General features: G+C 43.1%; 1 protein-coding gene across 1 annotated transcript in view; it reads right to left on the bottom strand.

Moving 5' to 3' along the window:
• Positions 1 to 1,806: 1,806 nt before the first annotated feature.
• SUCLA2 (succinate-CoA ligase ADP-forming subunit beta) overlaps positions 1,807 to 27,935 on the bottom strand; it is a 130,700-nt gene continuing 104,571 nt past the window's right edge. Inside the window, exons 8-11 of the mRNA XM_077483256.1 lie at positions 27,754 to 27,896; positions 22,924 to 23,044; positions 10,960 to 11,048; positions 1,807 to 2,682 (exon numbers count right to left, since the gene is read on the bottom strand). Coding sequence (XP_077339382.1) covers positions 2,608 to 2,682; positions 10,960 to 11,048; positions 22,924 to 23,044; positions 27,754 to 27,896 — 428 coding nt within the window. The 3' untranslated portion in view covers positions 1,807 to 2,607. The remainder of the gene's footprint in view (positions 2,683 to 10,959; positions 11,049 to 22,923; positions 23,045 to 27,753; positions 27,897 to 27,935) is intronic.

Genomic DNA, 27,935 nt, shown 5'->3' on the forward strand with positions numbered 1-27,935 from the left:
AAAAAAAAAGTTTCAAAAATCCAATAGATTTCGTTTCACTTCACAATTGTGTCCCACTTGTTGGTGATTCTTCACAAAAAATAAAAATTTTAGTGTTGAAAATATTTTTATTGGTGCTTTTCAAGAGAAAACAGTAAAACAGTAAACATCATGAGATAAATGTAAGCAAAGAACAGTAACAGAAATACATTTACGGGGGGCCAGTTATCAACTATCGTCCACAGCTGGTCCCCGTCAGTAAGCTTGGAGAATTGGGAAGATAGCCTATTCTCTGATCCATGAGGTCATACTAGTGAGAGATGCTCATGGTTTACTACATGAGGCAATGTTTAAACAGTAGCATAAAGAGCCAGAAAGAGAGAAAAGAGGAAAGAGAAGAACAAAACAAAGGAGGAACAAGGTGGTAGAGGGGTGAACTGAACAGCAAGGAGGGAGGAGAGTAGAGGGAAGGGGAGAGGGGGAAGGATTATGGATAAGGGGGTAGGGTAAGAGGGAACCCAGAGTGTCCCTATGTGTTTGAGATTTTGTTCAACAAAGTGTCTAAAAAAAAAAAAAAAAAAAAAAAAAAAATTTATATCTTTATGTTTGAAGCCTGAAATGTGGCAAAAGGTTGAAAAGTTCAAGGGGGCCGAATACTTTCGCAAGGCACTGTATTTATCCCTCATGCCATACCATCAGGGATGCATGCGATTGGCCACACATTTATTCTGCTTTGGCCCCAAAGAGCCCTGATCCCATCATAGAGTCTGTTTGGGATTACATGAAGAGACAGAAGGATGTGAGGCAGCCTACATCCACAGAAGATCTGTGGCTAGTTCGCCAAGATGTTTGGAACAACTTGCCAAGTTTCTTCAAAAACTGTGTGCACAAGCACTGTGTGTAACTAGAAGAATTGATGCTGGTTTGAAGCCAAAAAATGATAGTCACAGCAAATATTGATCTAAATTAGATTTTTCTTCCATTTGTTCACTTTGCATCTTGGTAAAAATTAACAATTAAAATATATATGTTTGAAAGCATTCAGTATTCAAGAGGAAGTAAACCCTAATGGGTTTACTTCCTCTTTTTTTCCCTGCAAAGGTAAAGCATAATGGACTACTATGCATTGCATAGTAGCTCATTATGTGTCACTTACCTGACACAGGAGCCAGCGAAGTCGCCGCTGTCCCCTGTAGTCCGCCGCATCCATCTTGCTGGTGGCGTCTCGCAGCTCCGACGAATGAGAGCGGCGAAGCCACGATGATGTCACTCCCGCGCATGCGCACGGGAGTCACGTCTCGCAGCTCCGCCGCTGCCATTCGGCGAAGCCGCGATGACGTCACTCCCGCGCATGCGCACGGGAGTCGACAAATTAGGCAAATCCATTCTTGGACTTGCCGCATTTAGTGCGCCTGCGTGCCGCTGTCTACGGCGCATGCGCCGTAGACAGCGGTGCCCATTTTCGGGCAAATATCTCCTAAACCATATAGGTTTAGGAGATATTGCTTGGACCTACAGGTAAGCCTTAATCTAGGCTTACCTGTAGGTCAAAGTGGTTTGAAAGGGTTTACTTCCTCTTTCAGTTTGAAAGCATACAGTATGCACAGTACTGTATATGTAAGTAGCAGAGGAAGAAAAATGTACCAGTTAAATGTACACTGTGTATGTGTAGGTATGCAATACGGTATATATTCTTAGGAACCATGTAATGATTGAGACAAGGAAATTGATTCTACACATGGTTTTACTTTACAGTGCAAGAATTAGGATTGTTTTTACATTGCTTCAGTATTAAGAAAAAACAATTTACAAGGCTGACATTGTGCATTGATGGAATCTTGACTTTGGCTTTATTTGAAAATTTGTACATATGTTACGTGGCCATTTGCCAGACACAGGTTAATGCACAAAAGTGGAAGTAATGAACAAGCATTGGATCGTGAAGATTTTAATATGTATATACATTATCACTACAGAGAGGAAGTGCTTCAAGCAAACCTACAGCAGAACTAAAGTTGTTCCTCGCAGAGTAGTACTAACATTCCAAAGAATAATAACTTCTTTAATTCTGAAAAAACTACGTTCTATGTGACAGCATAGTAGGGTAAATCGGAAACAATCAGCGGTGGGATTGTTGTCTATAGCATCCAAATCATATTTAGAGGGGATGTTGCCCACAACAAAAAGGTTTCAGGTGACCTTTTTTGTAGTGCAGATTAGAATTACTAACCCGATTGAATGCTACTTACAAATATTCTTGTCTAAAAAAAAATAAAGCCTAAACATAAAGCTCATGTGAAGAGCCAGAAATGCAAAAATCCTGTACATGAATTTCAGACTATTTTTTTGAGCAGACAAACTTGTGAACAGTAACCAAAACACTGGTTTGGGAAGAAGCAACTCACACGATAGCTATAGGATTGTTAACTGGTAAGTGGACACTGGTAAAATGAAAAATACCAAATGTAAAAATACTGCCTATATATACGTCATGACAATGATTTCTAAAGCAGCAACTCAGTTTAAATACAAACCACTTTCAAAATAGATTCAAACATTTAATTAAAACCTAGACAAGAGGAAAAAAAATACACAAAATTTCCAACTCAGTAAATTGCTGGTGCACCATTAGATAGGTAACTGAAATTTGACATCCACTTGCGCTTGTTTCGCCAAGGTTACAATTTCTGAGAGTTTAACAACCTACAGAATGAAAAAAAGAAAGAAAATTAAAACAAAAAGCACAACATTAAATAACATACATTGGATGTATCACATGCTACTTGGAACTGCAGTTCAGATCATAATCAAACAGGACAAGGACAAAAGATCAAGAGATCAGCTACACTCAAGTTCCAAGCAAGTTTTATGGTTATACCTGGTTTGATATCATATGCTAGTAGGGGGAGGGGGTTGCGCACTGTGGATATTACACCCCTGAAACCTGCAGGCCGCACATAGCACACCCCTGAACCCCCTACAGAGTGCACTCTGAGCCCCACTCTGTGTACAGAGCGCACCCCCTGAACCCTGCACTGTGTACAGAGTGTACCCTCTGAATTCTGCACTCTGTACGTAGCACACACCAGATACAACTGGCCCTTTGAGGGAGACCATACCGCTGATGAAAATTGATTTTGCCACCCCCAATATACAGAAAAAGCATCTTAAAAAAAAAAAAAAAATAAACAACGAAACAACAGTTTTATTTAAAGTAGTTGTAAACCCTATTTTTAAACTTTATGCTACAGGTAAGCCTATATTAAGACTTACCTGTAGCTAACCAGTATATCTGCTAAACCTTCACGGTTTAGAAGGTGTCCCCTGCATGAGCCGATGACATTGGCACATGCACACTAGAGCAAACTGACGCAATGGCACCAATGTGCCGCTGCATTAGTATGTGTGTCATTACCGGCGTCTCCCGCGCATATGCACGGGAGTGACGTCACTGCGGCTCCAGCCAATCGCAGCACCGGAGCCGCGATACCCAGAAGTAACTCTGGGGCGACATGTCGGCGGCTGAAGGGGGAGACGAGGGCAGCTTTAGGGGCTTCAATCTGAGGTAAGTAATACATAATGAGCTAGTATGTTATGCATACCAGCTCAGTATGCGTTTGTCTTGCAGGTTGTCTTTTATTGTTGCGTTTTTGTTTTTTACAAGAGTTTACTTCCTCTTTAATCTACAGTTAGGTCTATATATATTTGGACACAGGCACAATTTTAGTTTTCTTTTGCAGGTATTTACCAAAACCTATTCAAGCTATAGCTATATGGATATGGGATGAATGTGCACACACTCAGGTATAATTTGAGGGTATGTACATCCAAATCAGAGGAAGGGTTTAGGAATTACAGCTCCCAAGAACAGCCAACCCCTCCCCTTTTTTTTTAAGGGAATTGGACAATTCAACCAAAAGTGGTTTCATGGCCAGGTGTGGGCTACTCCTTTGTTATTTTTTCATCAATTAGGCAGGTAAAGGGTCTGGATTTGATTCCAAGTGCAGTATTTGCATTTGGAATCTATTGCTGTGAACCTACATGCATTCAAAGGAGTTGTCCATGCAAGTGAAACAGGCCATTGTAAGTCTTAAACAACAACAAATCCATCAGAGAAAGGAGCAACATTAGGAGTGGCCAAATCCAGTGTTTGATACATTCTGAGCAAATAATGCACTGGTGAGCTCAGCAACATAAAAAGGCCTGGATGTCCACAGAAGACAACAGTGGTGGACGATTGCAAGATCCTCTCTATGCTAAAGAAAACCCCATACAGAAAAGCGAGGGACACTCTACAGGAGGCGGTGTATAAAAAATAGGATTTTTGTACTCGCCGTAAAAACCTTTTCTCTGAAGTTCATTGACGAACACAGCAACTTCATCTTGACCTTAGGGATATATCGCCCCTTCAGGAAAGGACTAGGCAGAACATGTTAAAAACATCAAAACTGCATAGTACCGCCCAGGGGGCAGTCCTACTGGCTATAACACCTCACACTGCATGCATCAGCTCAGTTCGTCAAAAGCAGTACAAACATAAATAGGGGGGGTGAGTGCTGTGTCCGTCAATGAACTTCAGAGAAAAGAATTTTACGGTGAGTACAAAAATACCATTTTTGCTTTCATTCATTGACCGACACAGCATCTTCATGTTTACCTTGGGGACGTCCACAACCAGTGTCAAAAAATCTAGGGGTGGGAACAGCAAGAAAATAACTCCACCCATAACAACCAGAGCTCCTCAATGGAGAAGTTGCAACCTTAAAACAGCCGCTTGCAAAACCTTGTGGCCGAAGCAAGCATCCGAAGATGCGCTCACATCGACCAAAATTTTGTGAAAGTGTGAATGGACGACCAGGTTGCTGCCTTACACACCTGAGAAACAGACGCTTGATGTCAGAAAGCCCAAGAGGCACCAATTGCCCTGGTAGAATGTGCCGTGACAGGAAAGGGAGTCGCCCGCTCCCTTATGGCATAAGCCTGAACCACAATCTGTCTGATCCACCGAGAAATGGTGGCTGATGAGACCGCCAGGCCCTTTTTCGGACCACCCACCAATATAAACAGGGAGTCCGACCTCCGAAAAGGAGCCGTAGCAGACAGATACACCCTTAGAGCTGTACCACTTCCAAGGAATGCAAAGCAACCTCTTTGGGGTGTGACGGACATAAGGATGGAAGCACAATGTCCTCATTTAGATGAAAGGCCGAAACAACCTTTGGAAGAAAAGAAGGCTGCGGGCGCATGACATTGGAGGCGCCTATTCTTGTGGAGGACCAAGTAGGGAGACTTGCATGACAAGGCCGCCAATTCATAAACTCTCCTGGCAGATGTAATAGCCACTAGAAAGACTACTTTCTGAGAGAGTATCAATAAGGGGATCTCCCTAATGTTTTCAAATGGCGGTTTCTGAAGCACTGAGAACCAGATTCAAATCGCACGGAGGCAGCGGTGGCCGAACCGGAGGGGCCACATGTCGAACCCCCTGAACAAACATACTCACCAATGAATGAGTCGCCAAGGGTCACTGAAAAAAAAAAAAGACAGCCAAAGCTGATACCCGCCCCTTAATTGTACTTAAGGCGAGTTTCTGATCCACTCCTCGGATGCGAGCGACCTCCTCCAGTGCTGCAGCCATGCTCCTTATTCCTCCTTGATGATTGACATGCTCCACCGCCGTGGCCCTGTCCGACTAGATCCTGACCGGATGCCCTTGCAGCCTTTGTGGAGAGGCACCGACCTGATCGCCCCCAAAGCTCCAGCACATTGATCGGTAGGCAGGATTCTTCCTACGTCCAGCAACCCTGGGCCGAATGTACGCCCCAAACTTCCCCCACAACCGGTCAGGCTCCCGGACCAAAGGGTCAGTGACCTCAGCCACCAGAGCAGGGAATCCCTGACTAGCTGGCTCCCCCGAATATGATAATCCAGGGACAATGGAGATTTGGACAGAATCTTGTTTTGCAAGACTCGAGTGTGGAATTGAGCATACGGTACCGCCTCAAAAGTGGCTACGATGAGGCCCAGGACTCGCATGCAAAAACTCAGCAAAGACCACTTGCGGGACACCAACAACTTCACCACAGCTTGAAGAGTCTGCAGCTTGTCCGAAGGGAGAAAGACTCTCACCTCTGAGGAGTCCAGAAGCAAGCCCAGGTACTTCAGGCGTGGAGTCGGCACCAACACAGACTTCTGGAAGTTCATTACCCAACCAAATTCCCAAAGAGTTTGCATGGCAATTGCCACATCCTCCCTTAATTCTGAGGCAGAAGCTGTTGTCAATCCCACGATTGCGATTCCTTGCTGCCTTAGCAAAGCCAGAATTGGGGCTAGCACCTTGGTGAAGACCCTCGATACTGACGCCAGGCCAAAAGGGAGAGCTAGAAATTGGTAGTGCTCGTCCCCAACCACAAATCAGAGAAACCCATGATGCCTGATGCATATGGGGACATGCAAGTATGTTTTATTGATGTCCAGGGACGCCAGAAAATCCCCCTGATGGAGTGCAGCGAGCACTGAGCGAACCGATTCCATCCTGAACCTTTGTACTTTTACATAGCTGTTGAGGGCTTTGAGTTCCAGGACCGGATGGACCCCTTCCTTCTTTGGGACTACAAACAGATTGGAGTAGAATCCCTGAAACCTTTCCGGAGACTGTACAGGCACCATCAACCTGTGCAGCAGCAGGTCCTGTACTGCCCCAAACAGGGCCATCGACGTGCCAGAAGAAAATTGGAGTTAAAAAATCTGGCGGAAAAGAAAGAAACTATCTTGTACCCTGATGAAACCAATTTGCAGACCCACTGGACGGAAAGTAGGGAGGTCCACCGAGCCGCAAACTCCCGAAGGCAACCCCCTACCCGAGAGTCGGGCGGGACTAACCTTCATGCGGCAACAGATTTGCTTGCAGGTTTGTTTTGCGTGCGAAACCAGGGATGCTTTTGTCCCTCAGCGGCCACCTTGTCGGACTGGGAACGCTTAACTGCCGACTTGGGCGGAAAAAAAAAATCCACTTCTGAGCGGAAAAGGAGGGCCCTTGCCTACGGCGTGGCTCCTTACCTTTCCTGGACTGTGAGAGCAATGTACTCTTACCCCCAGTAACATTCTTAATGTCATCCAGCGAGGCTCCAAATAGCCTCTCTCTGGAAGAGCAAGTCCGCCAGTGCTTTCTTAGATGCCTGGTCCGCAGACCAGCATTTCAGCCAAATCAGGCAACGTAAAGCTACTGCTGATACCGAGGCTCTAGGGAGCAAGGGGGTCGTATCTAAGGCTGCATCACTGACATGCTTAAGGCCCTGCACCAATTGGTCCACCAGCTCCACACAGACCTTGGAAGCCTGTTGCTTCTCTAACTCACGGTGCAACAATTTAGCCCAGTCAGTAAGTGTGACACCAGAGCCATGGCTAACACTGGCCGCAATGCTGACCCCACCACCGTAAACATGGGACCGGGCAACCGCCACGGCCCTCCTGTTGGCAGGGTCCTTGAAAGCAGGGGTCCCCTCTGCCGGAATCGTGGTTACCTTATTTAACCTGGATACCAGGGAGTCAGCAATCGGAGATGTCCATTTCTTCAGGAAACTCTCCTGAAAGGGGTAACGCACCGCCATGCGTGTCAGAACTGAAAAGGCCTGCTGCGGCTTCCCCACTCCTTGTAAATAAAATCAAAATAAGTTAGGTAAGGAAACACCTTACAAGTGCAGGCCAGCTTGTGGGACCTGAAAGGGACCAACACCTCTGTAGATGCCCCTGCTGTACTCTCCATCTTTAGGGTCTCCCGCATCGCTGTAATAAGTGCTCCTACAAGCGCTTTTTCGTGCGCTGACCCGGACACCGAGTCATTCTCACAGTCTGAATGGTCCTGAGCCGCATCCTCTGACAGGTCAGAACAGGGGTCGCCTGCCACAGCAGGACCCGAGTCTGAATCAGAGCTTTCCCCAGAAGACTGTGGGAGGAGGGGCATTTTTTACCCCCCTTGCGCATGCACGGCACTTTCACCCTGGCAACAAAGCACTCTAGGACCGCCGACAGAACGTTCATAGGTGGTGCAGGGTCACTGGTTGCCATAACAGGGATGTCTGGGGCAGAAGCGCCAGCTTCTGATGGCATGCTGACCCTCACTCACCTGTCACCACTTAGGGACCTAAGGTAAGTCACACAAAATGTCCACCCTCCTATCTGCCACAGACTGAGGGGCCTCAAGAAGGACTCACCACCCTGACCCAGGTACTGCGCTGTGCTGCTGCCATCCGCTCTCCCGTGTCAGCCACGAGGTGTTCTGTGTAAAAAGTGTGCCGTTCTATAAGGAAACCAGCAATAGAGCCAAAACAAGCTGAGGCTACTAGAAAATGGCCGCCTCAGCAAAAAAAGTCTGAGGGCACCAGGGAAATGGCCACCGGACTTCCAGGTAATGGCTGAAAGGAAAAAAACTAGTTGTGGCTACAGGAAAATGGCCGCGGCCCACGGACGGCCTCCCCACATGGCATACACACCAAAACACCCCACCATGGCCCAGAAACAGGGAAGAGGACGAGCGGACCCCCAACACCCAGCGCACCCCCCTGCCAGGACCTGGAACCCCCCGGAGGACCCCTGGCCAGGTACGTGCACCTCACCCCCATGTGAGTCATACGGCGGCCCATAGCATGGGGAGGAGGCAAGGGACAGGGAGAGAAGAAAGGGAGAATGAGAGACCCCCTAGCTACCTCCCAGGAATGCCCAGCTGCTCCATCCTGCCAAGATAGGTGGAACCATACTTGCTCCTCCTGCAGGGACTGCAGCACGCATTCCATGGACAGACCCATCACCCGAGCAGTACAGAGTGGCTGTCGGCCACGGCACACTGCGACACGGACAGCAGTAGCCCGGTCATGTGTGTGCCCTGGAGTATATAGCTCACCGACTGCCCCTGGATCAGGGGCATGTGGTGGCCGACCCAGCGCATAGCTAAGGTCTGCTCACGCTCGATGGCCAGGCTGGGGAGACTACCAGGATCTATATTATCCAGTCTGTCACCCAGCCCGGCTGTTGATTGTAGATCACAGGAATCAAAAATGAAGAAAAAAAATAAAAAAAATTGCCAGGATCAATGGTCCCACTGGGAGCCAGGTCCTTCTCCTACACTAGGCAGATAAAAACTGAGCTGCTGGATGCAGTGTGAAGGGTTATAGCCAGTAGGACCGCCCCCCCTGGGCAGGACTATGCAGTTGTGCTGTTTTTAACGTTAACGATATAACCCTAAGGTCAAGATGAAGATGCTGTGTCCGTCAATGAACGAAAGAGAAATGGTTGCAGTTCCTAAAATTTGTACCAGATATTTAATTCAAGGGGTTGAACATAAAGCTGAAAGTCTGCACTTCAAATTAATTTGGATTGTTTAATTTTATTCTGGTGGCATACAGGAGCCAATATGAAAAATGTGCCAAATATATATGGACCTAACTGTATATCTAAACCTATAAGAAAGCACAATTCTTCTACCACGCACCTAAGATTGTTAGAAATTGGAATATATTGACCTCTGCGTGACTTTTAAAAATCACTTTAAAATACACTTCAATCGTTTTGGTGTTCTTTGAAAAAGTAAGGTTTTGGACTTTCTACTCTTTGCACCACAGGGAGCCCATTCAGAGTTTACAGTGGCACTATGTTTAGAAGGAAAAAAGTCATCCTTTTATTAAGGCAGAAACAGATCAATTTAAAGCCTTAACCCTTCCACATCACAGAATAGTCCATGGGTATTTTACCCAATGCAAAACAGCAATTAAAATATGACACCAATTACAGGCTTATAATGATGATTTTTACATAGAAAGTAAACCTAAGCTCAGAAAGTGATTTGCTTTCTTATAGGGAACATCTAGAAATGTTAATTGTCAAAAGGAAGAACGCTTGTTTTTTTGGATTCTGGGGGAGCATCTTTGATGCTGGTGAGGCGAACAATTTCATGTCCTAGATTCTATGGTGGATATCTTCCTACAGAATTTTTCTGGTCAGGCTTCATGGAAGCCACCCTTTCACACTATAAGAATTTTCCTTTAAAAACTAAGCTTAATTCTCGCTTTTTTGATCAATGTTTTGAACATGACTGGGGCACTATTATTACATAGTATGTTTTCACACAAAGGCGAAAGAACATATTAAAAAGGCATATATAGTATGTTTACTATTTTTAAAAGATGTATAGCATCAATTGAATTTTACTTTATTTCTTTAAAACACTTAATACTATTACTCACTTACATTCAACCTGTTATTGCATTTCTTTGAATATCTTTCCAATAGCGTAAAAAATATCCTCAGAGAATTACAAAATCATCCTGCATAGCTGTATGTCATCATATCTAATAGCTGTATTCTAAGTTGTTACCTTGAAAACTCAGAATAATATGTTGTGTCTGGTTTGAATTTAATTAGGTGTTTGGACCACTTGGATAAAATAAAAGTGAGGATTGAAAACAAAACAGCCTTAAATGTATTCTGTCTCCTTGTACTAGGATAGAGCATGCATAATGAACATGTGCCTGGCTTAATATGAGTAAACTAAAGAGATCAGTAGGGTTTGATAGCTTGGCTAGTAAAACGTTCTGTAAATCAAATGATTTGTTAGGGAACATTTGCTAGTAGTCAAATATAAACTACTTTTAAATAGGAAAACCATAACTGTAAAACTATTAAGGTATATGGCCTTAGAAAAAAACAAAAAACCAATTCAATGGAAACTGAAAATCTATCATAAAATATGTGCTAAGCCAGTCTGAATTACACGGTATTCACTCAATTAGGCTTGCATTTGCATTTAATCCTGCATCTGTTCTTTTGGGGTCAACAGAATAAAATTATATTTGGTTAGCATTCAGCATACTAATTGAAACATATGTTCTTCTTTGACGACTAAACAGATATTTCCTAATACTTGTTAACAAAAGAAAATAACTCAATCAATTCAAAAGGTTTGGATCAAAGACATTTTATACTTACCATCTTTGCAGCTTCATCCAGATCATCACATGCAAGGATTTTCAGCCCACTGGCTGTTATAAGTGCTTTAGCATCATCGACCCTTGTACCTAAAGAAAAGAGGGTAAGGCAATGATGAGTGAAATTTAATACACTTAAGACTTCTTACTTAGAATATTGTGGGGAACAATTTAAAGTTTAGTACATGGTGTTGGGCAAGGTTCTAATCACTGTACTCCATGACCACAGTTGGGGAGGCAGGAAAGTTGAGGATTAGGCTTCTGCCTGCTATCCCTTGGCTCTGCAATGCTATTGTCATATTATGGGAAACCAAATCTATTCACCTCTTCTTAATATCTTGCTGCATAAAGCAAGATTAGCTTTTACATTTTTTATATTTCTTTTGACAAATTACTAAGTATTATTAACTATAAACTTAAAAAGGATACCTGTACATTAGAGGTAAACGTCAGTACCCTCCTTTAGAGAGTGGTTCCCAAGCTTGGATAGAGTCCTGGAAAATGAGAAGTTGGTCTACAAGACACAGAATAAAGTTGCAGAATTTACCAAGGCTTGGGCATGCTGGTCTCATTTCAAATGGAAACCAGATTATATCCCGATGAGGGTAGTCTTTTTGCCCCAACTTTAACTCCTACTGCACCACCCTAGGGAACATATGCCCTACTGTGGCCTGTGAGGGGAAGCATCAACAGACAAAACTTTTATAGGTTTCTGTGAGATCTCATACAAACTCATATTGCAGGAGAAGCCTGTACATTTGGATATACCGTGTAATCTGTATTATATTTTTTTCCTGTTCTTGAAAATGTTCAAACATTTATTATCCACATGCCGACCAGCCGCGGCAGTTATACTGTGGAAGAATGGCACAGCTGGGTGAAATGCCGTTATGCAACGTCACTTCGCCCTGTAGCCACTAAGCGGTGGCGCACACCCCCTGAGCCGATGCGGTTGGTGGTTTCGATCACTGCCGGGCTGCTGCGATCGCCGAGAACCCAGAAGTGCGTTTGTAAACGGTTCTCTAAGGGGAGAACTGACAGATTGTCTGTTCATACAGATTATCTTTCCTGCACAGTCCCCATCCCACTTCAGTTAGAACACAAACTAGGACAAACTAGGACAAACTTAACCCCTTCATAGCCCCCTAGTGTTAACCCCTGCCAGTGATATTTTTACAGTAATCAATGCTTTTTTAATCACGCTGATTGCTGTATTAATGCCAATGGTCCCAAAAAGGTGTCAAAATTGTCCGACGTGTCCGCCATAATGTCGTAGTCACGATTTAAAAAAAAAAAAAAAAAAAAAAAAAAAAAAAATCGCAGATCGCCGCCATTACTAGTAAAAACAAATATTTAAAAAATTCATAAAATACTATAAATCTATCCCCTATTTTGTGGACGCTATAACTTTTGTGAAAACAAATCAATATAAGCTTATTGCGATTTTTTTTTTTACCAAAAATACGTAGAAGATTACATATCAGCCTAAACTGAGGAAAAAAAATGTTTTTTTTTTATATTTTTTTGGGGGACATTATAGCAAAAAAAAAATGTGTTTTTTTCACAATTGTTGCTCTTTTGTTTATAGCCCTAAAAAAAAATAAAAAAAAAAATAAAAAAAAAAAAATCGCAGGGGTGACCAAATACCACCTAAAAAATGTCTATTTGTGGGGAAAAAAAGGACGTCAATTTTGTTTGGCTGCAACTTCGCACAATTGTCAGTTAAAGCGACGCAGTGCCGAATCGCAAAAAGTGCTCTGGTCAGGAAGGGGGTAGAATCTTCTGGGGCTGAAGCGGTTATAAAAAAAAAAGAAAAGAAAAAAGGATAACTGTAAAGGCAGGAACAAGTAGGTTCTCAATGCCAGCTGAAAATACTAGCTGCCTGGTAGTCTTCACCTTGGAAACATTCTATGACATTGACACAGAACAAGCATGCAAATTATGACAGGGAGAGTGAAATTTAAGTTTCTAATCTGCTGGGTCATCTTGATAACCAATTAAAATGGAACTTTACCCGTAAAAATTTGATAAAAAAAAATAATGTTCTTTAACAAGAAACATACATCTCACAATCATCATGCTACCAAAATTAGCGTGTGCTGTAAATTGCCTCCAGCACTGTTCCTGTTTCTTCTTACTGGATGGAGCCTGCCATTTTGTTGAAGCCCACAGCCCTGAGCAGCAGTTAAAGCAGAACTACCCCCCCCCCCCCCCTAGCCTTTTCAGTCAAGGAAGCTGCCATCTGTTTGATCTGAAAATGCCATGGTACTACACATGTGATCAGTTATATCACCAGTCATTTGATAAGTTTGTCACATTTGCTTGTATTCTCAACCATACTGTCAGCAATCCTGGCATTCCAGGAATGTAACCATTACACAAGCCTCATTCACACTGGCAATGACATACATGCATTTGTATGTGTTTATAAAAGACATTTCTAAAAAATAGGGTTGTTTGTTCTCGTAAAATCCTTTTCTCTGTAATTCACCAATCGACACAGATCCTCTCTGGAACAAAATGGGTTGTTAGCCCTATCACTGTAGATTACTAGGCAAAGTTGTAATACAACACTTCTGAACTTTATTTCAGCCAAGGGGGGCGGTCCCTTAGGCTACAATCCCCACGCTCTGCCCTAGCAGCCTCAGTAGGTCAAGAAGCAATATAACGTAAAGAGAAAAAAGGAGGGGCGGGTGCTGCGTCAGTCGATGAATTACAGAGAAAAGGATTTTACGGCGAGTACAAAAAAATCCAATTTTCTCTTATATTCACCGACCGACACAGCTCCTCTCTAACAAAATGGGACGTCCCCAAGTAGTGCCTAACAAGGGGTGGGAAAAAACAGCATAAAAACTTCATCCACCATGGCAAGTGGGAACTAGTGAAACTAAACCCACAAAAAAAACAGCAGTGCATGGAAAACCACCACAAAACAACATGGTATCCTCAACAGGAGTGAGCCCCAAGACCGCAGCCAACTGCGGAAGTAATGCAACAGTGCATTAACATAGCAGTACTGCGTTTTTTCGAAAGCCAGGAAAAAATAAAAAAATCGGTTGTATATTCAATTGCAACTACACGGCCGTCTGCAAAACTTTGCGGGCAAAACAGGCATCAGCCGATGCAATAACGTCTACCTTGTAAAACTTGGTAAACGTATGCACAGACGACTAGGTCGCTGCCTTAAGCACCTGAGCGACTGACGCTTAGTGTCGGAAGGCCTAAGACGTTCGATTGCCCTTCAAGGCGTAGGCTTGTACCACAATCTGTCTGATTCACATGGAAATGGTGGCCGACGAGACCGCCATGCCTTTCTTGGGAACAGCTACCGAAACAAACAGAGTCTGACTTCCGAAAGGGAGCCGTGGCAGACAAATACACCTCCAGAGCCCTTACCACGTCCAAAGCGTGAAGGGCCACCTCCTTAGGGTGCTTCGGCTTAGGACACAGAGATGGTAATAAAATATCCTCATTGATATGAAAAGCCGAGATCACCTTTGGTAGGAAAGACGGTTGCGGACGCAACACCACCTTATCCCTGTGGTTAACCAGATAGGGCGACTTGCAGGACAAGGCCGCCAACTACGAAACCCTCCTGGCCGAGGTGATGGCCACTAGAAAGACCACTTTCTGGGAAAGAGTGAAAAGGGGGGATCTCCCTGATATTCTCAAACGGTGGTTTTTGAAGTGCTGACAACACCAGGTTCAAATCCCATGGGGGTAATGGTGGACGCACCGGAGGGACTATGCGTCGTACCCCCTGAACGAAGGTACTCACTAAGGAGTGCGATGCCAGGGGTCGTTGAAAAAAATAAAAATAAAAAGACAGCCAAGGCTGAGATTTGCCCTTTGATGGTGCTGAATGCCAATCTCTGGTCGACTTATTACTGGAGAAACAGCAGGATTCTGGAAATGGAAAAGGAGCGCAGATGCCATCCTTTCTCCTCACACATGGAGATGTAGGCCTTCCAGGTGCGATGGTATATCTTCTGAGAAGATTTCCTGGTCTGCATACCAGGGACGCTGAGGCCAATCTGGGGCAACCAGTATTACTGGGATCCCCTCGGCTTCCACTCTCCGAAGCAGACGTGGCAACAGTTTCAGTGGTGGAAAGGCGTAGATCAGCTGGTACTGATCCCACGGGGCCACCAGCGCGTCCGACACATCTGCCCACGGATCTCTTGTCCTGGACATGAATCTTGGCACCTTCCGATTGAGACGGGAGGCCAGTAAATCCACATCTGGTGTGCCCCACTTCAGGCACAGCAGCATGAATGTCTCCAGATGCAATGCCCATTCTCCTGGGTCCAGCATCTGGCGGCTTAGATAGTCCGCCTGCCAGTTCTCCACTCGCAGGATGTAAATGGCCAACAGGGCTGATACGTGTCACTCTGCCCATCGAAGTATGTAAGCGACCTCCCGTGCAGCGGCTGAGCTTCTTGTTCGCCCTTGGTGATTTACGTACGCTACAGCCGTGGCGTTGTCTGACTGAATACTGATTGGATGCCCTTGAAGACTCATCGACCATGTGTGGAGACACAGCCTGATTGCTCTTAATTCGAGCAGATTGATCGGCAACTCTGATTCTTCCATCGACTAGAGGCCCTGAGCTGACTGAACCCCCATCACTCCACCCCAGCAGGATAGACTGGCGTCCATAGTGATCACCGTCCATTTCAGAGGAAGGAACGTTTTCCTGGAACGACTCACCGGGGACCTCAACCACCAGATCAGTGAGTCCCTGACTGGCTGGCTCACCTGGATCTGCCAATCTAGGGACAACTGAGATTTGTCCCATTTTAACAAGATCTCCTTTTACAGAACTCTGGTGTGGAACTGGGCATAAGGTACTGCCTTGAAGGAGGCTACCATGAGTCCCAGTACACGCATGCAAACCCGGAGCGACGACCACTTGTGGTTCATCAGTAGTTTGACCGCAGATCTGAGAGTCTGCAATTTGTCTGAAGGGAGAAAAACGCTTGCTTCCTTGGAGTCCAACAGCAAACCTAGGTACTCCAGATGCTGGGTCGGCACAATCACCGACTTCTTTAGGTTCAACAGCCACCCATATTCCTGCAGGGTCTGCATGGTGATCGCCACATCCTCCTCTAATTCTGAGGCGGAAGATGCTCTCAGGAGGAGATCGTCTAGGTAGCCCACGATCGCAATCCCACGTTTTCGCAGCAACGCCAATACGGGAAGAGACACAAATTGGTAATGGTCGTCCCCGACTGCAAAGCGCAAAAAAAATAACTTTTGATGCCGAAGGCATATGGGTATGTGAAGGTACGCATCCTGGATGTCTAAGGACGCCAGGGAGTCCGCTTGATGGAACGCAACGACTACTGAGCGAACTGATTCCATTCTGAACCTCTGCACTTTCACAAAGTGATTGAGGGCTTTTAAGTCTAAGACTGGACGTACCCCTTCCTTCTTGGGAACCAAAAACAGATTTGAGTAGAATCCCTGGAAGCGTTCCGAGTTCGGAACCGGTACAATCACCCCGCGATTCAGCAGGTCCCTTACTGCCCCCAAGGGGGCCTCCCGGCGAGCCAGGGATACGGGTATGCTGGAGGGGAAGAATCAGTTTGGCGGCCAAGAGAGAAACTCTATCTTTTAGCCTGTGGAAAACAGATCACAGACCCACTGGTCGGATAACCACCGGGCTGCAAACTCCCGAAGGCAACCCTCCACCCGAGACAAGAGTGGGGGCAAACTTTCATGTGGTAGCACTTTTATTCGCAGGCTTGTTAGGCTTGCAATTCCAGGGACGTTTCTGACCGTCCGTGGGCGTCCTGTCTGCTGGGGACGTTTAGTCGAAGCTCCGGGCGGATGAAAAAGCCGCTTGTGAGCGGAAAAAAAAAGAGGGCCCTTAGCTTTCCTGGCCTGTGGGAGTAGTGTACTCTTAACACCAGTGGCATTTTTAATAATGTCATCTAACAAGGCTCCAAAGAGGCGGTCGCAAAGGAAAGGAAGATCCGTCGGGGCTTTTTTGGATGCCTGGTCAGCAGACCAGCATTTTAGTCAAATTAGGCGCCTCAGCACCACAGCTGACACTGAAGCCCTGGATAACAGAGATAGAGTATCCAGGGCCACGTCACAGACGTACTTAAGGCCTTGCACTAGTTGGTTTGCTAGTTCCACGCAGACAGGGGAAGCCTGTTGCTGTCCCAATTCGCGGTGCAAAAGTTTTGCCCACTCAGTTAGTGTCTGCAACACAAGTGTGGATGCCAGTACAGGTCGCACGGCTGACACCACGACCGTAAACAAGGAACGATCCACCGCCTCGGCCTTCCTGTCCGTGGGATCCTTGAATGCAGGAGTCCCCTCAACCGGGATCGTGGTTACTTTATTTAACCTGGATACTGGGGGGTCCACGACCGGAGGAGCCGACCACTTTTTGAGAAGGCCTTCCTCAAAAGGGGAAACGCACCGCCATGTATTTGGGGACCGAAAAGGTCCATTGTGGGCAACCCCATTCCTTGTAAATTAACTTGTCAAAATAACTAAGATACGGGAACACCTTAGGTGAACGTGCTGGCTTATGGGACCCAAAAGGCACCAGTACATCAGCAGAGGGATCTGCTGGCTCCTGAATCTTCAGGGTATCAAGCACAGCTGTGATAAGTGCTCCAACAAGCGCTTTGTCACACACAGACCCGGACGGGGACTCATCCTCACTGTCCGAACGGTCCTGGTCAGCGTCACCTGACAAGTCAGAGCAGGGGTCACTGGCCTCAGCAGGGCCAGAGTCTGCGTCAGAGCTCTCCCCAGAGGACTGCCTCCATCTTGGCAACGTACAAATTGAGGACCGCCATCAGGGTGTGCATGGGAACCGCGCAGTCCGCAGATGACCCGGTTTGCAATTGCCTGGATTTCAGGAGAAGAAACACCAGTTTCTGAAGCCATGCTGACCCTACCCTGTCTGCCACCCGAAGGGGACTTAGGACAGTGATAGTCCCACCCTCCTTGTTGCCGCTGACTGAGGGGTTCTAACCCGCCGGACTCACCGCCCTGAGGAGTTTTGCGCTGTATACAGCAGTGCCTGTAGCCCCCTAGCACTCCCAGATGCAGAGGGACCAAAGCTGTGTCGGTGGCAGCCCGTCAGAACGATCGATGAACGATCGCTGAGCGATCTGAAAAATGTGTCCAGATTACATAGAAAGCCTGCCAGCGCTCTGTGATGAAAAAACAGGAAGCTGAGGGCACAGGAAGCTGCTGCCAGAGCACAAAAAACGTGGTCCAGCTTCAAGAAAATGGCCGCCAGTGTTCTGAATAGGAAATCACAGCGGAAATGGCCGCTTGAAGCCCAGAAGCATGCGGTCCCTTGCCCACACTGAAAATGGCCACCAGCCAGCGCCATGAGAGGCAGAAAGTAACATGTGGCAGACACAGCGCTGCACCGACACAGGGGCAACCCTCACAGACACCTCCCGGGATTAAGCACTCAGGACCCAGGCACCCCAGTACAACCAGAACCCAGGTGAGGGACCAGGGGCGCACACACACCGCTCAGCATCCATGCACAGCCCCCCTCCCCCTGTGAGGGGGGGGGGAGGAGGGTAGTGAGGGGGCCCCCGAATCAACCTCCCCGGGAATGCCCAGCTGCTCAACCCTGCCAGGACAGGGAAAGCCATACTTACCAGTCCTGAAGAGCTGGGAGACATTCCATTGTAGCCAACTCCTGATCAGTACAGGGAAGGATACTGGCCCGGCATACTGTGATGCAAACATCAGTAGCCCGGTCATATGTATGCCCCGGACCATAAAAGCTCACGACCACCTCTGGAGCTGAGGTATGTTGTGGCCTGCCGAGCCATAGCTGCGACCTGCACACGCTCGATGGCCGGACTGGGGAGACTACAAGGATAACTGAACCAGCCTGTCACCCAGCCGGCTGTTGATAGAAGATCACAAGATCATTCATCTTGCGCAAAAAGCCAAGCTTCTGCATCAAAAAAAAAACACGGACCTATGGGCCCACAGGGTTTCTAGGTCCATCTCCTCACTAGGCAAAATAAAACTGAGTCTGCTAGGGCAAAGTGTGGGGATTGTAGCCTAAGAGACCGCCCCCCTGGGCAGAACTAAAGTTCTGAAGTGTTTTATTACAACTTTGCCTAGTAATCTCCAGTGATAGGGCTAACAACCCATTTTGTTACAGAGAGGGGCTGTGTCGGTTGATGAATATAAGAGAAAGTATAACTCACACTTTGCGTACATTCAGTTTATCTGGATTTAGAGAAAACAGAATTATGCGTGTTTTGGGGCAGATTGGATACTATGAACGCATTTGAAACAATTGTAAACACAAGCACATTTAAATGCAGGAGAACAAGATCGGTGGAAACAAAGAGGTTGTAAACCTTCAAAAGGAAAAATTAACAAGTATATCCTTCTCATATAGTGTACTTGCCTTGGTCCATAAAACCTAGTTTGGATCCTGGCTATTTCCTGTGCAATCTATGTGTCACTTCTGACGGTCTTCCCAGATACCAGGCAATCTATGGGGTTGGAACATCCTCATGCCACCCCCCAGGGAATCCATAGGTACCCCCCCCCCCAGCACATAGCAGATTGACAGTGAGACTGTGTAGAAGGGAGTGTGCCTGTTCCCTCCACTCAGGTTTCAGATTACACTGCTGTGCAGTGTGTGATGACAGATCTCTGATCCCTTTAGCCCTACAAGCTAAGAAATATAATTCGTTTTGTGCACTTTGGAGGGCTCTTGAGGAGAGAGGGCAAGTAGAGCTTATATGGGAGGATGTGCTTTATCACTGTGTATCACCTGAGGCTAATCCCTTCAGTGGGCTTATATATGAGTTTATTATCGCTTAAAAGTTTATTGGGTGAATACTAATAAAAAAAAGTTTGTGTGGGGAAGTATACTTGATATTACCTGTTTATACCCTGTGGAATTTTAATGTATAACTAAAAGGCAAAACTTTTTCTTTTGTTTTGGATAGAGTGCAGAGGGATTAGAACACCTATCAGTTTCTATTGCTGTCTGTGTCCCCATTGAGGAGATTCACCTTCTCTGTTTGGCCTGTTTACCATTAATGTTAAAAGTGAAAGTAAAATAAAATCCCAAATTTGATTTCCCCCCAGAAAAGTAACTAAGGCAATATCTTCAAATGGGGACACTAGTTCTGGTGACCTGGGGGTCCCTAAGGAATTCTCTCAATTTGCAGGGATTTCCCCTCACTTCCTGCTTGGCTATGGGACAGGAAGTGAACGGAAATCTCCACAATGGGACACAGATGGCAAAAAAAATTCAAAGTAGTTAATAACCCTCCCTCTTGGTCTATCCAAAATTGAAAAAAAAAAAAAGTTTTAAATATAGATCTACTTTATTTAACCACTTAAAGCCCGCCTGCTGCATATATACAGTGGCAGGGCGGCTCTATTGCGCAAAATCACATACCTGTACGTCATTTTGTGCAATAGATGGTGTTGGACTGAGGGAGAGCCAATGAGCGGGTTCGCCGGCCACTGCGATCGTTCCTCAGAGATTTAGAACACAGATCTTCTGTTCCTGCTAAGCAAGAACACAGACCTCTGTGTACAACCAGTCAGTATATCCCCGACACAGTTAGCAAGCACCTCCTAAAGACACTTAACCCTTTGATCAGCCCTGGTGTTAAGCCCCTTCCCTGCCAGTGTCATCAGTACGGTAACAGTGCATTTTTTTTTAGCACTGATCACTGTAATGTCACCGTTTCCCAAAACAGTGTCACAGTTAGGTGTCCGATTTGTCCACCACAAAGTCACAGTCCTGCTAAAAATCGGTGCTCACCACTATTACTAGGTAAAAAATAAAAATGCCATACAAATATCCCATAGTTTGTAGATGCTATAACTTTTGCTCAAACTAATCAATATACAATTATTGGGATTTTTATTTTTTTACCAAAAGTATGTAGCAGAATACATATTGGCCTAAATTGATGAAGAAATTAGATTTTTTCATTGGATATATTTTATAGCAGAAAGTAAAAAAATAGTTTTTTTTCAAAATTATCGCTTTTTTTGTCTATAGCGCAAAAAATTATAACCGCATTAGTGATCAAGCACCACTAAAAGCTCTATTTGTAGGAAAAAAAAAAAAAAAGGACATCCATTTTATGTACAGCGTCGCATAACCATGCAATTGTCAGTTAAAGTAACGCAGTGTCATATTGCAACAAATGGCCTGGTCATTAACCACTTGCGGACTGCCAGATAGTTGCCATAAATCTGTTATCTTTTTAAACAGCAGGCAGTCCGCTTTCAGATAAAAGTGGCCTCTGCAGAGGATTCACTGCGAGATCACTTTATTTGGGGGCCAAACAGTGGTCTCCTCTGCTTACCGAAGCTGTAGGTAGCGGTGGCGACAATCAGGTCCTCTCTGAGATATGGAGCAGAGTGAGGGAAAGATGGTCCCCACTCTGCTCCATAAACACTGTATGACAGAAGCGATGTCCAACGTCACTTCCACCCAATGGTCTTAAAGAGGGTGGGGGGAAGAATAAATTAATATTATATATATTATATATATATATATATATATATATATATATATATATATATATATATATATATATATATATATATATATATATATTTTTTTTTTTTTTTTTTCTCTTTTTCCAATAAAAAAAATAATAAAAAAAATAATAATTTTTATTTAAAGTGTTAATGTGAGATCAGAGGTCTTTTTGACCCCAGATTTCACATTAAAGAGGTCCTGTCATGCTTTTTTTTTCTATTACAAGGGATGTTTACATTCCTTGTAATAGGAATAAAAGTGAAAACATTTTTTTTTTAAATGTACAGTGTAAAAATAAATAATTTTTAAAGTGCCCCGTCCTGAGGAGCTCACGCATACGCAAGTCGCGCCCGTGTATGAAAACTTGAAATTTGAAGCATGGCATGTTGGGTATCAATTTACCCCGCGTAACATTATCTTTCACACTATAGAAAAATTGGGCTAACTTTACTGGCGCCTTATTTTTTAATTCAAAGTGTATTTTTCTTTTAAAAAAATTGCGCTTGTAAGACCGCTGTGCAAATACGGTGTGACAAAGTATTTTATTCTCTAGGGTGTCTCTCTCATATATATATATATATATATATATATATATATATATATATATATATATATATATATACACATATACATATACACACACACACACACACACATATACATATATACACACACACACACAGTAATTTTCTAACAAAATACAAAAATAATTTTTACATCTAAAACAGGATCTCAAAAAGAGGCTCAGTCATTAAGTTGTTATGGGGGTAAAACCTTCAAGGGCTGCAGTGGGTAGTAAACTAAAAAAATAAACTAAAAAAAAATAAAGTTTGTTTATATTTACCAGATAATTTCTTCTACATTTAAATAAACCAAAAAATGCAGGAGGCTAATGTGATTGTAGCCTTAAAAGTATACAACAACCACAGTGACAGGTTGCCTTATTTTTTATTGTAATTACAGACTTGAAAAATAACCCTAGTTCACAGTGTCTTTACAGATCTTAAAAAGGTAGCTTATCTTCACACACAGGACATATTCTTGCACCTGACTTGTTAGCTGATGTTTCTCTTTTATCCTTCAACTGTGCACCCTTTGTAATTAATCTTTCTGCTTTTACTGACACTGTCCATTTTATGTATGTATCTGCCTATCTAGCAATACTGGAATGCAGAATAGAAAATCCTGTAATAAGGCCCAGCAATAAAGGGCAAAAAAATAAAAAATCACATTAAAAAAAAAATTCACAGTAATTACAAAATGTCACAGCAACTTCTTTTTTGTGCATTTACCAATTGATAAAGCTGAACCTTACACCTGCTCAAACAATGTAATAAGAAAGAAAGGACAAGAGTGAGATTCTTGGGAATGTAAAATGTGTTTCTCCTCATGAGAGCAAAACGCAAAGAAGAGCCAAGGGGCTTGAATAAATTAGGTTACCTTGTAAACGCACTACAATGGGTATCCTGAGTTCCAGATCCTTTACAGCCATTATGATGCCTTGTGCAATTACATCACATCTCATAATACCACCAAAAATGTTAACCAGTATAGCCAGCACCTACACAGAAAAATAGGTTTAAAGTTAGATTACACTGGTCTAATTCAAAAGGCAGATAAACCTACAAAGCAAGAAAAATTTGTTTTTCAAACAATAAGTGAAAATATTTTACAATATATCTATAGTAATTCATAGATTATAAATGCTTTTCCATTACGATTATAACTGTCAGTTACATTGCTTCATATATGCTGGTGCTTCTCCCATGTAGTACACTGAACAGCATACAGCAAGATTGTATGTTATTTTTTTTATTTTATTTTTTAACACAAAATGTTTACCAACCTGCTAAACCTGCACAACAGCCTTTGTTTAAGAAAAAGACCTATTGATGACATTAGTAATATGATCAACCATCTGCATGGATACATAATTAAAAAAGGATTCAAAGCTGCACTTCAATAAGATATATATAAAAAAAAAAAAATAATAATAATATGACACAAATTGATACAGCTTGGTAATTAATCATATATAACTGAGGTAGTAGCACAAGCAGCCAATCAGGTATACAGTAGTCCAAGGAGCAGGCTAATAGAGTCACAGAGAGAGGAGCTCATCATTGTACTGCTTCAGTTTTTACTATTTAGTCACAGGCTAGTGATAGGGAGGAGTAAGTAGAAAGTGCTACTCGGCAGCAGATAACAATCAGGTCTCCCCTCCTGTCAGGTAAGGCTGTGTGCTGTAACAGAGCTGTGTAAAACACGACTGGGTGAAAAAAAATAAAATACAAATTCTTTGGCAAGTAAAATAATTCACTTGCATGTATTCCATTTGTTTTTAGCTGTTTACTGGAAGTTCAGGTTTAACCCTTTCACTGGCAGGTCCATACGCCGTACGGAACTACAGAAGTGCCCACAGGTGGCCAAGTCACTTCAATGACCATAAGCTTATATCAGAATTGTTCAGCAAACTTTTCTGAACAATTCTATAACTCTGATCAGCGGATTACAACCCGCTGATCAGTTAATCCCAAATGTGACCATCCCCCACCCATGCTGCTGATTCCTTGTCCTCAGCCTCTCCACCCCACCGCCGCTCCAGTCTACCTGAAACTGCTCCCCCCATTATGCTTTACTATCCCTTTCACCCCCTCCACCCCCCCCCAAGCACTGGATTACCACCCCTCCATCCGATCCCCCAGCCCCCTCGCAAACCCGTAGCTACCCTCATTAGCTGGCATTCCCCCTCTTCCACTCCTGCTGGCTTCAGGTACTGCATGGGGCTTGGGGGGGGGGTTCAGATGCATCTCCCCGCCAGTCAGATAGCCCCCATACCAGCCCCCCAGACCCCTGATCCATTGCTGCTCTGGCGGCATCTCTCCTTGCCTCTCACCGCCTGCACTTATCTCTGCAATCTGTCAGGCTGGGGAGCATGGCGGAGAGAGAGGTGCAGGTGGGGGTGAAGTTGTGGCTTGGAGGGGCTTGGTAGACATGTGTTTAACAAGCTCCCCACTGTAGTACAGTATATATAGGCAGTGATCGCTCCTATATCCACTGATAGCTGATACATAGTAAACAGCGAGAGTTACTATATATTAGAGCTGCACAATTCTGGCCAAAATTAGACTTTTTGCTTAGAATAAAAAGATCATGATTCTGTCACAATTCTCGCAAAGTAAAATTATTCACATTATACGGAAAAAAATGGGTTAACTTTAATGAATTAAAAAATAAAAATAAAATAACCAGTAAAGTAATTTAAAAAAATAAAATAAAATTGCATTTGAAAGGCCGCTGTGCAAATACAGGGCATTTACTAAATGATATATACATATATAATATTATAATTATAATATGTTTGGGGGTTCTAAGTAATTTTCTAGCGAAAAAAAAAAAAAGATTTTAACTTTAAACCAACAAATGTCAGAAAAAGGTTTAGTGTTTAAGTGGTTAAACTTATTTCACTTATACACAAAGTCTATTCCATTGACAAAATTGTTACAATGTTTATATTTAAGTTCAAATGATAACGAATGTTTTGGTTCTTGGTAGACTGCCCAGTTTCTCTTCGTTTCTTTTAAAAAGAAAGAAAGAATTGTGAAACTTTAGTCAAGATCAATATAACAATTCTTGACGATTAATTGTGCAGCTCTAATACACACAATGATATTATATTATATTATATTATATTATATATATATATATATATATATATATATATATATATATATATATATATATATATAAAATCAGACTGTCATTTTATGAATGAATGGAATTTCTATAGATTCCTCTTTCATTCACGTAGAGTGCTACAGAGAAAAGGGACTATCATCAGTCCCTTACTCGGTCTCAAAAAGATATGGGGGTCTGTTTAGACCTCAGATATTCACCAAAGACCAGATTTTCACCATTTCTCAAAAAGGACGCAATATAAAATTTACAAAATATTTGTTATGTATTAATTCCATACATGTTAAGCTTTTATATTTAGTTGGAATCAAGCAGCAATTTTGTAAAATTAGCTGCATTTTTATGTGCCAATAATGGTTTTAGTGTATTTTATTATTTGGATAAACATTTGTGCAAATACCACAAGGCCTAAAAAAATCAGTAGCACCATCTTTTTATTCCAGATGTCATATGCTTTCAGAGAATATATGGTTTGGGGGTCTTTTACAAACTCTGAAAGCTGCAAGTGAAAATGAAAACCTCCAGATTGAGAAATTTTTGGGTATGTTAGATTTTCACCATTTTGCAAAAACGTACAATGTAAAAATTAAAAATATTTTTTATTCAATAACTCCATACAGGTTAAGCTTTTATATTTAGTAGGGATTTAGCAGGAATTTTGTAAAATGAGCAGTGTTTTTATCTGCCAATAATGGTTTTAGTGTATTTTTTTGCAAATATATTGGTTTGATAAACATTTGCACAAATACTGCAGGGTCTAAAAAAATTCTATCACCTTCATTTTAGTCTAGAGGTCATATGCTTTCAGAAAATATATGATTTTGGGGGTCTTTCACCAATTATGAAAGTTGTAAGGAAAAATGAAAACCTTCAGATCTTTTACAGAAATTTGGATATTTACATTTTTGCATACGTTTAATTAAAAATCAAAAAGATTTGTTATTCATTAACTCAATATAGGTTAAGCTTTTATATTTAGTAGGAATTTTGTAAAAAAATTTTTTTACCAAAAATATTGTTTTGATAAACATTTGCGCAAATATCGTGGGACCTTAGAAATCAGTAGCACCTTTTTATTCTACTTATCACACGCTTTCAGAAAATATATATGGTTTGGGGGAGATCTTTTACAAACTTTGGAAGCTATAAGTGAAAAATGAAAAAGCAATGGAAAAATTTGAAAATGGTTTGGCCACCTGAGTGTACAAAATGGAGCACAGGGCCTGGCAGCGAAAGGGTTAAAGAAAGTGGCTTGACAAATACTGCAAACTTTAATAGGAATGCACCTCCAGTTGCTAGATCTTGTTGCTGAACACCCATCTGTTTATTATTATCACAGGGTTCTGGATTTGAATTAACTGAGTTTACAAGTATACCATGCCAAAGTTTATTTATAAAAACATGTTTATTACAACCCATTACAAGCAATGGCAGAAATGGCTTTATGGTTGAGCAAAGAGCAAAGTTCAAATTACTGTATTTCATAGCAACAAATTATCAATTATTCTTCATTGTTTTGACTGAGGAAAAAAGTGATTTTTGTATAGTTAAATGCCATGGATGAATGCACACCATGGCACAACCTTATGATTCCACTTCCACCGGGGACTAAAACCACTGAGATACCTTACTGTACTAAGTATCTGTTTTCCTGTTTAAAGTGATTGTTATTTTAAAAAGGAAAAAAAAAAAAAAAAAAAAATCTTCCCTGTACAATAGAATTACCTAGAGCAGCCCCAAGCCTCCCCTTCTTGAGACCACAAAACGGCGCTCCTGGCTCCTCCTCTTCTCTGTGTACCACCACAGAAGCCGATTCCTTATAGTGGCAGACCTGTGGGCTTGAAAAACGAGTCACGCCACCTGCGTCTATAGACAAAGTGGCTCGGCCCTGCCCCTGCTACCTCATCACAGAATTTGATTGACTATCAATCTGTCATGTGAGGAGTGAGAGAGCCACCACTCTTGGGCACAGCTCTGGATCGAGATCAGGCTCAGGTAAGTATAAGGCGATACCGGAGAGACTACTGCAGAACACAAAGGTTTTAACCTTTTATAGCTACTAGGCATTTCCGTGCAGCTTTTATTTTTGCTTGAGCAATGAAATAGGGTTTCTTTATATCAGATGGAATTCCTTAGTGATGTCATCATTCTGTGATAAGTTTGTCTATGTTCACACTTGTCTGCAAGATGCACATAGTAACTAGAGCCATTAGGGAGCTTATCATATGTAGGTGTGAAAGAGAAATGGGTTACATGCCCAGAGAAACACAAGTCCAGCTCAATACTACATATCCCACTGGGCTGAACACAGAAAGCAATCTCTGTTTTGTGCAAATTGCTTCAAGCTCCATTTAACTGCAATATGACCGTCTCTTACAATCTGGAATTATTAAATGCCAGACAACAGAACAGAAAAATTAACAATCAATCAATGTTGCATAAAATTTTACCACTATAACAAAAGATAACTGAAAAAGCCAAGTCATTCAAACCTGCTACATGCACACACAGTCTTGCATGCAGATATGTATAATACACAAAACACTGCTGCATATTTCAGAGCAAGGCATTTACCTTTTTGTCAGACGTGATGAGCCTAAACGCTTCTGTTACTTGCTGAACCGTAGCGCCACCACCAACATCTAAGAAGTTTGCTGGAGTTCCTCCATGAAGTTTTATAATATCCATTGTTGCCATAGCTAGGCCAGCACCATTTACTGTTGAGCAAGGAGACCATATATTATACCAGGCACATA

This window comes from Lithobates pipiens, unplaced genomic scaffold, assembly GCF_037356315.1.
Source record: "Lithobates pipiens isolate NorthernLeopardFrog02 unplaced genomic scaffold, aLitPip1_a1.2 Scaffold_16, whole genome shotgun sequence".
NCBI lineage: Eukaryota > Metazoa > Chordata > Amphibia > Anura > Ranidae > Lithobates > Lithobates pipiens.